This window comes from Primulina huaijiensis, chromosome 2 (genome assembly GCF_012295235.1).
Source record: "Primulina huaijiensis isolate GDHJ02 chromosome 2, ASM1229523v2, whole genome shotgun sequence".
NCBI classification, from domain to species: domain Eukaryota; kingdom Viridiplantae; phylum Streptophyta; class Magnoliopsida; order Lamiales; family Gesneriaceae; genus Primulina; species Primulina huaijiensis.
Window position 1 is genome coordinate 22,293,543 of NC_133307.1, and position 16,730 is coordinate 22,310,272.

Genomic DNA, 16,730 nt, shown 5'->3' on the forward strand with positions numbered 1-16,730 from the left:
CATTTATTTTTAATTCATCCAAATATATAAATTATAGTACACTATCTATATTTAATATTTTTTTATCAATTCATTTATATTCATTACATTTAATATAAAATATTGTTTAAAAATATTTTTTATTTTCAACAAAATAATCCAAACACTAACTTTTTATGTAATTCATCTTGAATAGCGTTAATTTATATTTAATGTTCATAAAATAAGACGACCTGCGTGCGTTAACAGCCGGTCAAAGTTCTACCTACCCCTATAAATTTCGAGCTCACTTCAGAGATCAGCTACGGCGATTTCACGAAGAATATTCCGTATAATGAACCCGAATATTGTCTCTCAAGCCATTGCTATTTCTCTACTCCTAGCAGTTTCTTCTGCTGCAGTGTTCTTCGAAGAGCGTTTCGATGGTACCGTCACTGCATTTAGACAGTTGATTTACTTTGTCTGAATTTTGCTTCATTATGCTAATTTTCGGTTGCTTTTATGTTCTGTTTTATCGGATTTGGTTTCTATTTTTTGCTGCGATCTTGCTGTTTTATTGTCGATTAATTTCGATGAGCATATCACTTATATGGTTGACGTAGATCTGGTATAGTTTTTCTCATTTTATGTTAATTTCGGCGCGGAGTTTATCCATCATTTTGTCGCGAATCCAACAAGAAACATAGGCGATGAAGTTTGTCCGGGGACAGAGGATCGAATGAAGTGCTATCTCTTTGTCAAAACCATTATGGTTGCTTCATCGATTCTATGTGTTGTTTAGTTTGGGGCTGTCTGTTGAACTAGACAGAATCTGGCTGTAAATATGTAATGCTGTTATTGTGACGAAATACTTTTGAGATCTGTTGAGTGGTGCCAAAATTGGTGTTTTTCCCAAGGGGTTGATAATTTTCAGTTATAGTAATGCTTCATGTATAGATGATAAACGATTATTCTTGTTCCTGAGTAATTAAAGGTTTAAAGATAGTTAATGTCTGGTTATGGTTTACAAATGGAAGGATTTACTTGCTTGAGATTTTTCCTTGATTATGTTGCATTATATAATTTCTTTGGCTGCTATAAAGATGGATGGGAGAGTCGATGGGTCAAATCTGACTGGAAGAAAGATGATAACATGGCTGGAGAGTGGAATCACACCTCAGGCAAATGGAATGGAGACCCCTATGACAAAGGTAATTATCTAACTGCATAACGGGCACATGGCAGAGCGTGGATTTGTGTGAATAACGAAACACTAAACATCTAGTGCTGATGTTTTCCATGACTTATAGGTATTCAAACCAGTGAAGACCATAGATTTTATGCCATCTCAGCTGAGTTCCCTGAACTCAGCAATAAGGGCAAGACCTTAGTTTTCCAGTTCTCTGTCAAGCATGAACAGAAACTTGACTGTGGTGGTGGATATTTGAAATTGCTTAGTGGTGCAGTTGATCAGAAGAAATTTGGCGGTGACACTCCGTACAGGTAATGTATCTTACTGTCTTTTTATGTACCTGTGTTTTTCGGTACCAGTTATTGCTGAATGATTGCACTTCATGGTTTGCTGCAGCATCATGTTTGGACCAGACATCTGTGGCTACAGCACTAAGAAAGTTCACGCTATTCTCACATACAATGGGGCAAACCACTTGATCAAGAAGGATGTTCCATGTGAAACTGACCAACTGACTCATGTCTATACTTTCATACTCCGTCCTGATGCTACATACAGCATCCTTGTTGACAACATAGAGAAGCAATCTGGTAGCTTGTATTCTGACTGGGACCTTCTCCCTCCGAAGAAGATTAAGGATACTGAGGCCAAGAAGGTTCGCTGTTGTGGTCATACATCAGAATTATTTTTGTTCTGGTACCGTAAATTTTGATATTACCGTTCTCTGAATTTTGAGCCAGCCTGAAGACTGGGATGACAAGGAATATATTCCTGACCCTGAAGACCAAAAGCCTGAGGTATATTAACTTCCTAAGTTTCATATTAGTTGGTAGTATTCCACAATGGATTGTGGCCTAAGAGAATCTCATTTGTTAAATGCCTACAACATATCTAAACTAAAATTTATCTATACAGGGTTATGATGACATTCTGAAGGAGATTCCAGATCCTGATGCCAAAAAGGTAATTATATTAAAATTCAAGTTCTGTTCCTGCATTTCTTCTAACTACTGTATTATGTATACTGCTTGTTAATTGCAGCCAGAAGATTGGGATGAGGAGGAGGATGGTGAGTGGACTGCACCAACCATTCCCAATTCTGAATACAAGGGTCCGTGGGAGCCAAAGGTTTTTGGATTTTTTTTTTGGGTGTAAGTTTGTCAATATATTAAATTAAACAGACTAATTATTTCCATCTTTTTCTATTGCCAGAAAATTAAGAACCCCAACTACAGTGGGAAGTGGAAGAGACCATTGATTGATAATCCAGGTTCCTTGCATATCTTGAGCATTTGATTGCCGATTGCATTTCAAAAAATTAGTCTAATCCCATTGTAACATGGTTTCAGATTTCAAGGATGATCCAGATCTCTATGTTTTCTCTAATCTGAAGTATGTAGGCATTGAGTTGTGGCAGGTACAGCCATTGTGTTTCCTTTGTGTTCAATTTCTGTACAATTTACTCTGATTACATTACATATGTGAATTGGGAAACTATATACTTCTGCAGGTGAAATCTGGAACCTTGTTTGACAATGTGTTGGTATGTGATGATCCAGAATATGCTAAGCAGCTAGCCGAAGATACATGGGGAAAGCAAAAGGACGTATGTGAAATTGTCTTCCTAATATTTCTCTTCCAGTTTTTCAAATGCACATTTCCCCCATTAGACAAGGGAAAATAATGCCTAATATGTCGATATTGCAGGCTGAGAAGGCTGCTTTTGACGAGGCAGAAAAGAAGAGAGAAGAGGAGGTACTTTGTCGCTTATTTATTTGGAATTTATCCTGTCACTACCAATATTGTTCTCTAATTCGAATCACATTCCAAATTATATCCGATTTATGATTCTCTCCACTCTTTATTTATTTTCTATTACATTCAGGAGGCAAAGGCGGATCCGGTTGATTCTGATGTAAGCCCCAAACGCATTCTTGTGACTATATAAATAAGCGTCTTTTCTCATTTAATGTCCTTGTCTCAATGGTCTTCGAATAACAGGCTGACGATGGAGATAACGATTCCGATGCAGAAGACAATGAAGCAGATGATGATGCCAAGCCAGATTCAAAGGAAGACGGCCCTGCGGCTGATGTGGATGATGATGTTCATGTATAAACACCAATCTTTTTCCTCCTTGTATGGAAATCGTTTTATACCATTTTGTTTTACGCTTTATCTCGATTTGCATGCGATGTTCACGCAGGATGAACTGTAGGATGCTTGGATACTGTCATGTTCTAATAAAAGTTCGCTCTCAAGACCAGAAGCTGAGCTGGTTGAGGCGCTCTCTATAAATTTTCCTTATTCTAAATTTACTTGTTTTAGATCTCTGTTTTGTCGAAAAGGCTGAAGTGTTTGAGGCCACATTAGAAAATCTGTGGCAGGTAGCTTTTATTTCGTGCAACTTTGGAGCATTAGAGAACTGATTGGGTGGTTTCGTCACCATTTTGCCACCTTTGCTTAGTTGTACTTCCAAGTATTCCTTTTTGATATAATGGTGTTTTACTTCATGTTTTATACATATAAATTGTTTTATAACTTAAACCAGCTATCTATTTACGTACTTGGAGTATGTCTGGTTTTTATTTTTACCGTCAAATCGTATATATATTGTTCATGAAAAAACTTTTTAAGTGTTTTCGGAAATAGTTTTGTATTTTAATACAATAATGAAAATCAAAATATTATTGAAGAGACATTGAAGCTTTATAATAATATTTTTTTAGATTCTGGCCTTTTGGTTTATTAATCTTTTTTATTAAAAAAGAAAACATGAATTTTCCTTTTTATTATTAGGGAAGGCTGAATTGAAACTTGAAAGTCCAGTAATAACGATTTTTTTTTTTAAAAAAAAAAAACAATTTATCCGCCACAGTCCTCTTGCTCCGGAAAGATACATGACACCAAATTTGATGAACCAAAACATATCAAAGTCCAAACCACGCAATTAACACGTAAACAAAAGTAGTTGACAAACTTGATACAACCCATGAACGTCGCGCAAATTATTATATATACATACATATATAATCACAAGAAACGTCCTTTCAAAGAAAAAAAATTAAAAATCATAAGAAACGTGAAAATCGGATTTATTGGTGGCGATGGTTAGCTCCATTTGATTTAGGCTTCTTCACTAACAAAACCGGACATTTCACATTCTGTGCACAATGATTGCTCACACTTCCCAAAAATGCCCTGTCAATATATATATAAAAAATAAAAATTCAGGAGTTGAGTTTCAGAACTTAGATCTGAATCCAAATTGCAATAACTGAGCTCATATATATAATATAAATAAATATAAATAAAAATCTAAATATCTAAGCAATCTATATATAAAAAAATCCAAATAAAAAAATAAATATATTGTGGATTGAACACCTTTTGATGACACCGTAGCCATGACTCCCCATGACCAAACAATCAACATTTAATTTATCAGCCACCTCACAGATCACATCCCTTGGATCCCCTTGCTCCACCATCGTCTCCACCTTAATCTAAATACACCACATCAACCACTTCCAACATATTAAATTCCATAAGAAAGACAACTCACTTCGTGCGATAAGATGATGAAAAATTTATAATATGAAGATTAAAAATTTGTATATTTGAGTCGATAAAACTATATTTTGACTTATTGATATACTAAAAATATGGTGGTCACATACATACAACTAGCTTACTTGATCATTCAATTCTTTGCAAACTTCTTTAGCTTTGTCTATCACAGAATGGGCAACCTCGTTCCCATACCTCTCCACGGTCGCGATAATATCCGGGGAAAACAAATACCCTACCAATCAAACAAAATTTGAAATTAAATTAAAAAAAAAAGTAGAATATCAAGACTTGATCAAAGTAAACCTGTTGCATCCATGGCTGTGTACACGACTCGAGCTGGTTTGGCATAGAGGAGGACGATGGTGTCTTTGGGATTTCGATCACAAAGGAAGTTTTTGAGATACCAAGAAAGCGCGTACGCACTTTCGTCACCTTCATCAACTGCAACCAAAATCGTGCGACCCCTTTCTTCTGCCATTGATTCGTTTGGAGGAGTAGAATGGTGAAATAGACAATGTAATGAAGACAAGAATTTTCCAGGCTTGAGATATCTATACACAAGTGTCTATATATATTGTTGGGAAATGGGATTTGATTCGATTGGCTGCCTCTTTGGTGGTTTTAAAATGGTGGGCAAATGTTCAATACTTTAATTAAATATATATTTGATATGGACTTTATCCATAACTTTCTTACACATTCCACTAATCTTTTATTTTGAAAAGTCTTTATTGGTATAGTAGTATTACAAATGGATCGAGAAACCACCACGTATTATTTTAGGCAAAAACTTGTGTGAGACGGTCTCACGAGTCGTATTTTGTGAGACAGATATCTTATTTGGATCATCCATGAAAAAAAATTAATTTTTATGCTAAGAGTATTACTTTTTATTGTGAATATCGGTAGGGTTGATCCGTCTCACAGATAAAGATTCATGAGACCGTCTCACAAGAGAACTACTCATTATTTTATGTCCGTACTAAATCATATTCGACTAATGTACAATTTTTAATAATAAAGACATAAATGTTTAAATGGTCTTATTGTAATTATTTCATAGTTTTTATATTCATTTCATATGCCATTTTATTTTGAATTTTTCGATATAAGAAGTGGTGATATGTTTAAATACTCATAATTTCAATCATAATATTAGTCGAAACAAACTGAGAATAGATAATAAGAAAATGAAACCGCGATGATTCGTAACATTTAAAATTTCGATTTCGATACTCAATATATAACATTTATTTCAAAAATCCAATCATAATATTATTTATTTATTTTACTTTATAGGATTGTATATGTAAAAATGTAAAATTACAAAATAAAACATTTATTTTGTAACTAATGTATTTAATTGTATCAATCCACTAATTCCATTCTAGAGGCTCCGGATTACGGGTGTTTTGGTTTGGGTTTCGAACAGCTCATACATCGGCCCATTCGTTTGGATTAGGCGGTTGGTTCTTCAGATCGGAGCTTTTCGATCGGTCACTTGATATCAGTTAATCGGGGAATCGATTGAAGAATTCAAAAATGTTTTTGGTGGATTGGTTCTATGGAGTGTTGGCATCGCTAGGGCTGTGGCAGAAGGAGGCGAAAATCCTCTTCTTAGGCCTTGACAACGCCGGGAAAACTACTCTCCTTCATATGCTCAAAGACGAGGTTCTTTTTCCTTTGATGTTTGATTGTTGCGCATGTTTTTCGGTTATATGCATTCATCGGTCGCGAATCAGATCGAGTCTTATTGATTGCGTTTGTCTTGTATGAGATAATTATTATTCTCAGTTATTTGATTCGAGGAGGGATCGAAATGTGATCTGTGGTGGTGATTTAACGTACTTGCGATGTTAGAAATTTTAATCCGGAGTTGAGGCCCCTGGATTGATCATCTCTGGTGATAAAAATAAATTTGATGATACCAAAATTTTAACTCGGGTTGGGGGTTCGGTCTGGAGAGTAGATTTTCAAATCTTCACAGCTGACTCGGGCCGGGTTGGAACTCTGAGTTCTGGCCAGACAGAAATAGGGTTAGCATTGGAGANTATCAAAATTAGCAAGAGAAAATGAGTTAAAACTGTGACCAATACTTGGTATTTATAAAGGTAGGAGATTGGATACCTTGTTGGAGTAGGACTCTTGCTGACCTGAGATAATAGACCTCAAACATCATGATTCTGTGACCATGGCGGCTGAAACTCTTACCTTATCTTGATTAGATTTAACCGAATCCCGCATTTATCGGAACCCCTTATCTATTATGAGAATGTCTTTACATTCCCTAACTGCATCAGGGCTCGGATTCCCCGGCCCCTTGGTGGGCTCGGAGCCTCGGACTTCTAGCTGTATAGCACACTGGTGGGTTCGGATTTCCCATCCCCTTGGTGGGTTTGAACTTCTAGCTGTATGGCCCCTTAGTGGGTTCGAACTTCTAGCTGTATGGCCCCTTGGTGGGCTCAAATTTTCCAGCTCTTTGGCGGGCTTGGATTTCTGATAATGCTAAGAGTTGTGGGCTTGGAATCCTGATAGGGCTAGGGATGGTCTTGATATGGGCTTGGATACGCCCATGTGTACCAAATTTAGGAGACATCAAAATGCAATGCTTTCGCCTTCGTTTTAGCCGTGGAAAAAAGTTTTTAGAACATCTTCCAACAGAGAAATTATGCGAAATTTGTTTTGTTTATATTGTATGATATACCAATAACCGCTTAGAAATGTTTTTAAATTTGATTCTTATTTCGTCTGAAGAAAAATATAATGGAAAATTTCAAAAAAGTTTCCTATCGGTTTCAATTTCCTTTTTCTAAAAGGAGCAGAGTGAATAAAAGTTGAGTAATGATACATTAGGTAATCTGCTGTAGTTACATCGATAGAACGTGATTTTTTTTAGTTCCAAGAATTCATTCTCTTGTTAACTTTTCATTTGTTTGATTTATGTCATTTTTTGGAACGGGGTGTGTAGAGGAAGGCAAAACTGAAAAAAGCAAAAAGAAAATTAATGGAACAGGTTCTTGTACCATAATCCATTTTAGTTAACCAGCTATTGATTTTTAAAAATGTTCTATGTATAGTTGGATAACACACAAAAAAAGGTATGAACATATTATTAACTGACATTTCTCATAAACATATTCTTTGTACTAGCATTTCATCTGCGATTTTCTTTCCAAAAATAAAGCTCGAGTGTTTGTGTATTTTTTCCTCAAGGATTGGAAACATAAAAGCAATAATTAAACCCACTGTGAATGTTTCATCCATTTTGATGCTGTTTTGCTTTGTGCTTGGATTTAGAAATGAATATTATATTGTCAATGTGTTGGAAATAAGCAGAGATTGGTACAACACCAGCCGACTCAGTATCCAACATCAGAGGAGCTGAGTATTGGAAAAATCAAGTTCAAGGCTTTTGATTTGGGTGGTCATCAAATAGCCCGCAGAGTTTGGAAAGATTATTATGCCAAAGTATTATTTCTTTTCCTTGTGGATTTAATTTTTTAATGATCCTTAGTTAGTAGTCTGCATTGTAGTATTGCCTGATTTTGTTGTACTGTTCTTTGTTGACTATTTTAGACTTTATTGGTGGTATTCCAAATTTACCACTATATGATTCTCTTTTTACTCTAAGCCTTGTGAGCATAGAGAATTTATTGAACTTATTCTAAAAGCATGTTTCCATAAGAAATTATTATAGATTATCAAAATTTTTCTTCATCAATATCAAAGGAAAAAAAAAGCACATGAAACCAAGTTTTGTACTCTACTAGGACATTATTCTCTTTGAATATCAGCGAATCTGTACCATGGAGATTAAAGACAGGCTAAGCTACAAACCCCTTCAGTATACTTTCTTTACGAAGATACTTATTTGATAATTTTGTTTGTTCTTGTCTTCTTAGTAATTGTAGTCCTCATTGGCTGCAAACAACGTTAGTCCATTTTGGCCAATCACTTTGTTATTATCATTTGGCTGTTAGCAGTTGCATAGAATGGAGCTTAGTATTAAAGATTACCATAACACAAGTTTACCTGTGAATTTCTGATGGACTATAAGATAATTTTTTTGGTGGAAAGGTTGATGCAGTTGTTTACTTAGCAGTTGCATGGAATGGAGCTTAGTATTAAAGGTTACCATAACACAAGTTTACCTGTGAATTTCTGATGGACTATAAGATAATTTTTTTGGTGGAAAGGTTGATGCAGTTGTTTACTTAGTGGATGCCTATGACAAGGAGAGGTTTGCAGAGTCAAAAAAAGAGCTTGATGCACTCCTATACGATGAATCCTTGGCTACCGTCCCATTCTTGATTTTGGGCAACAAGATCGACATCCCTTATGCTGCCTCGGAAGAGGAGTTACGTTATCACATGGGTTTGATGGGCATCACCACTGGCAAGGGCAAAGTCAACTTAGCCGACTCCAATGTACGCCCTCTTGAGGTATTCATGTGCAGCATTGTCCGTAAAATGGGTTATGGAGATGGCTTTAAATGGGTGTCTCAGTACATTAAGTGATGGCTGATAAAAGGTGATACATTTTCGTGTTTCATGTAGAGATAATATATTTCACCGCACTTGAGTTGGTAGTGTTTGCTTTAAAACATTGTTGCATAGATTTCAGTTATTTTAATTTTCTATTAACATGCACTGTGTCTTGAATGTTTCAATACGTCAATTGCCACTCCTTTAACTGTAAACAAACCAGAAATCAAACTGATCACATGAATTTATACAATCACATCCTCCCCCAAGTGGAATTGGTTTTCTTTGAATTGAACATTGATCTGATCAATAAGTAAGATGGACTATGATCCTTAACAATGTCTCAGCACCATCAGTAACATGCTGACCAGTTGGAATGAGTGATCGCACCTCTGCAAATCCACACGCATTCTTAAACTTACCTGTGCCACCGGTAACTGAGAGTCGTGACATGGTGCCACCAATCTTGAACACCCCGAAAAAGTTGATGCTATCTCCATATTCCCCTCCTTCAAGCATAGCTGTGAAAGCCATCATTTGTATGGATCCATCTGCAGAGCTTGCGACGTAAATCCCTTCCGCTTTACCCAATTGTTGGGAGCCAAACTCTGGAGCTGAGGTCAAGAAATCATCGATAACTGTAATTGTTCCAAACCCAAGTCCCAATCCATCAGGTCCTAACTGTGTGGTGATCGAGTTGCCAGTATTTGGTATTCCGGCAAAAGTTGTGCCTGCTAAGCCTGTACCTAGAGGAACCCCATTAGGATTTACGGTTGGGATTGCACCATTGGCATTGGGAATGGCAACTGCACCATCCGGCGGCAAGAAACCGAGAGGCCGCGCAAAGGGCACTTGGCCGCTGTAGATACTACCTAATAAGCCGGTGATGGGCCTGGCCGTAGGGTTGCTGCCACCTAGAATGTCATGCATGTACATCTCGAACACTGGTTCACCTGTTGCTGCAGCTGTTGGATCAACTGCGGCTACAATTGTTGCCAGACCAAGGGATGCAAATAGCATTGAAAAGCATGCGATTTGCTTCAACATTTTCAAGCCTTTGTATAAGAAACCTATTGTCTTTGGTTTTGGATGGTGTTGACTGGTATTAGAAGTGGGTTTTATAAATAAATTTTGCTTTGGTCGTCGTTCGAGAAAAATGGAGTAGTTGTAGTCATTGTGAAGTTGTTAGGAGCATTTGATTATCAATTTGTCTAGTATATAGAAGTGGGGATGGACTCAAGTTTAGAAGGTACAACTAAACAAACATGTGTGACTTTATATGTGAATTTCCATTTGTCTCCTTATTAATTGTTTGCTTTACATTAATTGCTTATTTTAAATGTGTCTTTTCATTCTCCTTATTCATATTTTAAATATGTGTGATTATTAATATTTAATTTTTTATATTTACCCTCATCATAATATGTTATTTTTATCCATTTTATATTTACCCTCATTATAATATGTTATTTTTATCCAATGATATCTTTTCATTATGTAAATTAGTATTTGATTTTTTTATGCCTACCCACATTATAATATGTTATTTTTAATCCAATTGTTTAGATTTTTTATTTATCTTTTATTCATATTTTAAATATGTGTGATTATTAATATTTAATTTTTTATGTTTACTCACGTTATAATATGTTATTTTTATCCAATGATATCTTTTCATTATGTAAATTAGTATTTGATTTTTTTATGCCTACCCACATTATAATATGTTATTTTTAATCCAATTATTTAGATATTTTATTTATCTTTTCATTATGTAAATTAAATTAATTAAAGTTTAGAAATAACTTATTATCGAATTGTGAATTTTCTTTGGAATCTTGTTAATTTTTTTTCATGTCCTCATGTGACAGTTTGCTAGAATTTATGCGTTTAAATTAAAGTTTTTTGAAACCGAAATTTTTTTGCGATTTATATTTATAAATTATTTAAAAAAAACACGATAAAAGATTGTTGCGATTTGAGCTGTCAATTTGGGTTGGTTCTGTCGGTTTGGCCTGCACCGCCAAACAGTTTATGTGAATTGGGTTGAAATTTTATCGACTCATTTAAAGGTGAGCCTAAATGAGCTCGCACGAGTTTATATTAAATAACTATATATAATATTATAAATTTTCAATCATGAATTCTTGATATAAAATGGAAAATATCAGTTTGATTTCAAAATTGTGATGTTATTATCTTGTCCAAAAATTGTGGGTTGTTGACATTTTGGTTGTCACTCAAAATTGAGTGTCCAATTTGACATTTGAGTTGTATTTTTGGATTCTTGACAATATGTTCGTCAACATATTATTTTTAATCTAGTTTTATCAGTATTGTGAGGAGTAAATACATTTATTACAATATATAAATATTATGATCTCTTTAAATTAATATTCACTTTCATGTTTGACATATTATGAATTTTGGTAAAATGAGAAATAATAAATTCAAACAAACGAATATACAAAGCGAAACCAGAATTATAACATAAATTAATATATAAATTTTTAGTGAAGTTATCGATGTTAAGATGTATAACAAATCTTATATCATAATATATAAAATTTCAACCTTATGAATGAAATAAATCAAACATATATGAAATATACAAAATTTTATTACACAATCAAGTAATTTATTATACTTGTATTTTATTCTACAAGAATTCTTATCAAACTCAGTGATTGTGGATTTAACATCTATTAAATCAACAAACTAAAGAGCGTGTCAATTAAACTAATTGACTAATCAAATATTCTTGAATTTTCTAATTAATTTTTTATCTTGATAATCTGTTTCATTTAATATTTTAAATTATAAGACACCGTTACTATAACTAAAGACGCATTTTTTTAAATGTTCATAAGGACTTAATCACTAACTCATATGGAAAAACATTTATCGACATACTATATTAAAAACATTCTAATTAATTCAGCGCATTTGCTGAAATTTTTTTAATTAATTAAGAAAAATTAATTTACAATAATCATATTTAATCTTTTTGAGCTAACACTGTTTATGTTATAAGATATTTATCGCATTTCTTTATTTGTATGATAATCTTTAAATATGAATTATGATGTATATTGTTTTTCTAAAAGTTCTTAAATAATGATTTGATACATTTATTCGACACTTCAATATTAACATTTTAAAATATATTAATTTTATATTGTATGTGTGCAACACTTCTAATCATGATTATAAAAATTTAAAAAATGAATTAGGTAGAACATAAAAAATTACACAATTAATCAAAAGACAGAAAATAAAAATTAAATAATTATCTATTACCTATACACTACTAATACCGACTTCTAAAGATTGAAGTCGGTGAGAGTGGAGGCAACTATGTACTAGCAACTATGTACTAAAAAAATAAAAAGTTAATGTTTGAATGAGTCACACTGAAAAGTTAGTGAAGTAAAAACGAAGGACAAAGTCGGTTAATAAAAATATTATGATGTGTTAAGTTGAATGAGAATCATATATATAAGTATCTCACTTGGTCTCACCTTATCTCTTATCTCTGTACAAAGCGAAAGTTTATGCATTGTAGTGTTCTATATTTTCTTAATTTTTCATCATCTATTGGTTTTTATTGATATATTAGAATTTTTTTCAAACATCTAATCTTAAATGTGATCAATTATCCAAATACTTATTATACTTTGTATACAATAATAAATAGATTAATATATTTGAAGATAGAAAAATTAATATATTGAGAAGAATAAAAAAAATGTTAGAATTAATACTATAATTATCTATTGTCAATATTAAATTTAACATCCTACATTCGAAAATATGTTTATTGAGGTAAAGACTATGATGATAAACTAAAAATAATAATTTATTTATCGATGTAACGTAATAATAATGTGATCGTTATTCGGAATCAGAAAATGATATACTTTGACTTTTTTATTAAATTGCATAAACAATTCTTTCAATATTTTTTGTGGATAAACATGTTAAATCTATTAAAATTTAATGATGAATATGAATGTATTAATTCAACTTTCAATTTTGGTTTCGGGATTTTGTCAACTTTTCTGATTTTTCTTTTATTTTAAAATATAAATTTTCAAATAAATGAAATTTTTTTTTCTCTACTACTTATGTAGAATATCAAGTATATATTCTATTCAAATGTCTTATAAATTTATATGATATAGTAAAATGTTATTTGGATAAACTTATTGTTGGGTACAATAATTGATCATGTTAGGTAGAGTAATTGAAATGTTGTGCTTGAGATGTTGTACTATTTAAAATATTTGATTTGCACTGTTACCATAATCTATAGGTTTTGATAAACCAGTAAACGCTTGAGCCTACAATTGGTATCAGAACCAAGATCGCGACTTTGATTTTCATTGATTGCAATCGATGCAATTATTAGGAGATAGATTGTTTGGTACAATAATTGTCCACTCTGGGTAGGCGCTTGAGATGTTGTATGATTTAAAGATTTGACTTGCATAGTTACCATCAATTATAGCTTTTGGTAAAACGACAAACGCTCGATCATATATTATTCGATTGTAAAGCTAGAAGAAACATATTGCGTCGACTTTTAGTTTTGAATTGATCCTTTACATGTTACTCGGTTTTTAAATTTGGAAGCATTCTATAGTTTTCAAATATTATTATACATTGAATTATAATTTATCCCTTTCAAATTGGAAAATATACAATAAAACTCATGTAAATATTATTAACAAAAACATTTAAAAGAAATATTAGATTTGTCGATAATCAAAATAAGAAATAAATAAATTTTTATCATTGAGTGAGAAATAAGATATTTAAATAAAGTTATAATTGACACAATGAAATAATGCACCTACATCCATTTATCAATGTATTTTGCAACTAAAATGTCAAAAAAAGTTTCCACGTATTATTTTTATATCATATTTAAAATAATTATGAATCCTAATTTTTATTATTTTGAGTTGGCCTTAATTATAAAAAATCATTGTGAATAAATTGAATTTGAAAATTTTTATATTTATGTATATCACATATTAATATATCAACCTAAGTCCAGGTAATAAAAAACTACAAAAGTAACTTATTCATCTTCAATGTACAAAAATTATATAGTAAAGATATATGGCAATTAAGACAATGAAGTAGAATATATGCTCACATATAACAAAATATATAAACAAGAAAAACAATAAATAAAAATATTTTTATAGATATAAATATTTTTTTATAACTTTTTACAGTGAGTTGGAGAAGATAAAAGAGAAAAAATATTAACTCTTTTGGGTTACACAATAAAAATAGAAATGTAAGAAGTGTTTGTTATACAATGAATTCAGTTTTCAAATTAAATGTATACTATGAAGTTATATTTACTGATACTCACGGGAAATTTAGGGTCCGATTCCGGCGAGTGTCGCTAATCCAAACGCAGGTTTTGAAATTGTCCTGAGCCTGAAATCACAAATAAGACCGTTAGAAGGGGGTCAGGAGGGTGTCCTGGCGTAACCCCTCCGACGCTCAAGTCAGAGAATGAGGATATATGGGGGAGCAGCTAAGGACGCTTCTGAAAACAATATAGTGAATGCCTTATCATACGCTCAAACCTGATATTTATAGGAGAATACATGGGCCCTTGATGAGCCTGTCTTCCATTTGGGCTAAGGATGGGCCCGAGATAATGGGCCCATCCATGGGGTATCATTTACCGTTCAAACTTTATAAATACAATGAATTTTTCTCAAGATAAGGGTACACAAATGTTCCCATTAAGATATTTAATCAATTAGAAAAACTAAATATATTATTTTTCTGGAGGTAATACCGATATGACATTAGNGATGAAAAAATTACCGAATTAACCGATTAGTTTTAAAAAAATCTATGATTTAACTTTAATTATATATGTAAATTTTTTGAACACTACAATCTACACAAATGCATAAAAACATAAAATCACATACATCACAAATTTTTATTTAGAATTAAGGCTGATTTTAAAATTAAAAATAAAAATATATATTAAAATTGATAAATAATAATATTTATTATATCGGTTAATTCGGTTAGCCGATTTCAAAATTTTGAAAACCGTAACCGAACCGATCGAATTAACCGATATAAACAATTTTTTTAATTTGAAAATTGAATTTCCGAAATAACCGAACCGAATTTCCGAATTGACTCCGTTCTGTTGGTTAATTCGGATTAACCGAAATTTTGCTAACCCCTAATAATAATGTGTAGTTTATATGTTATCAAGTATAAGTGTCTAATAAATTAAAGGTGACTAGAAAAGTAAAAGCATCCAGTAGAAATTGTTGTCAATTTACATGAAAGATAATAATAATCAAACAACATTGTAAATAAAAAATTGCATATCATTGATTGTCAAAAAAGATTGTAATAATTGAATATTATAATAAAATATATGCATTATTGAGAGAATATGAAAAATAACAAAAGAAAACAATATGATAAAAAAGATATGAGAAAATTTTAGTAGTCCAAATCTTTTTTAAAATTAAAAAAATATGTTTTTTTTCCAAATTATTTACATATGCTAATTAACACGAATTGTCAAAATTTATAGTACTATTATCATTGTCTTTTGTCGAGTTAACTAATTTTATTTCAAATTCTAATTACTTCAACATATATTTTTCACGTGCAACGCACATGCATTATTTCTAGTATATATATATATATATATATATATAGAAGTGGGGATGGACTCGAGTTTAGAAGGTACAACTAAACAAACATATATATATATATATAAATTAATGTGAATACACATGTTTGTGTGTGTATATGTGTGTATATATGGATTGACAATTGAAATATTAGGAAGAGTTCTATAAGTTTTGATTTAGATTTATACATGTGCAAGCATAATCACTTCAAACATGTGAGAGTATGTGTTTTGATTGAGAGGGTATAACTTTGGGGATTGATGTTAATTTTATCTACCTATTTGTATTGTATGCTAAGAAACCAAACGTAGTTGATGTCATAATGAGATAAAAACTTTGTTTTAATTTTGAGAACAATAATTTTACAAACACGATGATCATATTTGAAAAAATATAAATCATATTATTTTTAATCTAGGTGTCCGAGTTTTATAATTTTTTGTTCTCTAACTGGTCCTCAAGTAAATCTGGATACGACTACAACTTATATAAACTTGGAACCAACTTTGTGACATCTCCCACAAGAATTTGGATTGATATTGTGGTTGTTGGACAAGGTTAGAAAACATTTCGTGACCTAATTTTATTGCTTCAGTTTTGGTTTCTTCTTTTACAATTTTCAATCCCGTGGAACAAATGTAAGTAGTGACTGAAGTCCCATATATTTTTCTTGAAAAATATATTTCAAATAACAACAATATTCGGTCGATGGTATATTCATCAAAATTATTATTGAAATTGCTTTGAAATCCATAATTTCAAATTTATCGAATAGTTTTCATTAAAAAACCTGGCCACATGTTCGACTCGAATAAAAAAAAATAA

General features: G+C 32.0%; 4 protein-coding genes across 4 annotated transcripts; 2 read left to right on the forward strand and 2 right to left on the reverse strand.

Annotated features, from left to right (window-relative positions):
- The first annotated feature begins 197 nt into the window (after window positions 1-197).
- On the forward strand, window positions 198-3,663 carry LOC140970290 (calreticulin-like). The gene is made up of 14 exons (XM_073431945.1): window positions 198-404; window positions 1,062-1,169; window positions 1,269-1,461; window positions 1,547-1,805; window positions 1,891-1,947; window positions 2,066-2,113; window positions 2,192-2,278; window positions 2,363-2,420; window positions 2,500-2,567; window positions 2,661-2,756; window positions 2,858-2,905; window positions 3,036-3,065; window positions 3,152-3,262; window positions 3,357-3,663. The coding sequence occupies exons 1-14, from the start codon at window positions 314-316 to the stop codon at window positions 3,366-3,368; spliced, it is 1,266 nt and encodes a 421-aa protein (XP_073288046.1). The 5' UTR covers window positions 198-313; the 3' UTR covers window positions 3,369-3,663.
- Window positions 3,664-4,080: 417 nt separating this feature from the next.
- LOC140960028 (universal stress protein PHOS34-like) lies at window positions 4,081-5,277 on the reverse strand. Its single transcript, XM_073418136.1, has 4 exons — window positions 5,027-5,277; window positions 4,846-4,955; window positions 4,538-4,656; window positions 4,081-4,351 (listed from the first exon to the last, which is right to left on the reverse strand). Exons 1-4 carry the CDS (start codon window positions 5,199-5,201, stop codon window positions 4,246-4,248), a joined length of 510 nt encoding a protein of 169 aa, XP_073274237.1. The 5' UTR covers window positions 5,202-5,277; the 3' UTR covers window positions 4,081-4,245.
- An 804-nt stretch (window positions 5,278-6,081) lies between these two features.
- Window positions 6,082-9,394, forward strand: LOC140970305 (small COPII coat GTPase SAR1A-like). The gene is made up of 3 exons (XM_073431968.1): window positions 6,082-6,394; window positions 8,060-8,191; window positions 8,920-9,394. Exons 1-3 carry the CDS (start codon window positions 6,266-6,268, stop codon window positions 9,238-9,240), a joined length of 582 nt encoding a protein of 193 aa, XP_073288069.1. The 5' UTR covers window positions 6,082-6,265; the 3' UTR covers window positions 9,241-9,394.
- Window positions 9,127-10,464, reverse strand: LOC140970298 (dirigent protein 16-like). The gene has a single exon (XM_073431957.1). It carries the CDS (start codon window positions 10,252-10,254, stop codon window positions 9,514-9,516), a length of 741 nt encoding a protein of 246 aa, XP_073288058.1. The 5' UTR covers window positions 10,255-10,464; the 3' UTR covers window positions 9,127-9,513.
- Between the last annotated feature and the right edge of the window lie 6,266 nt (window positions 10,465-16,730).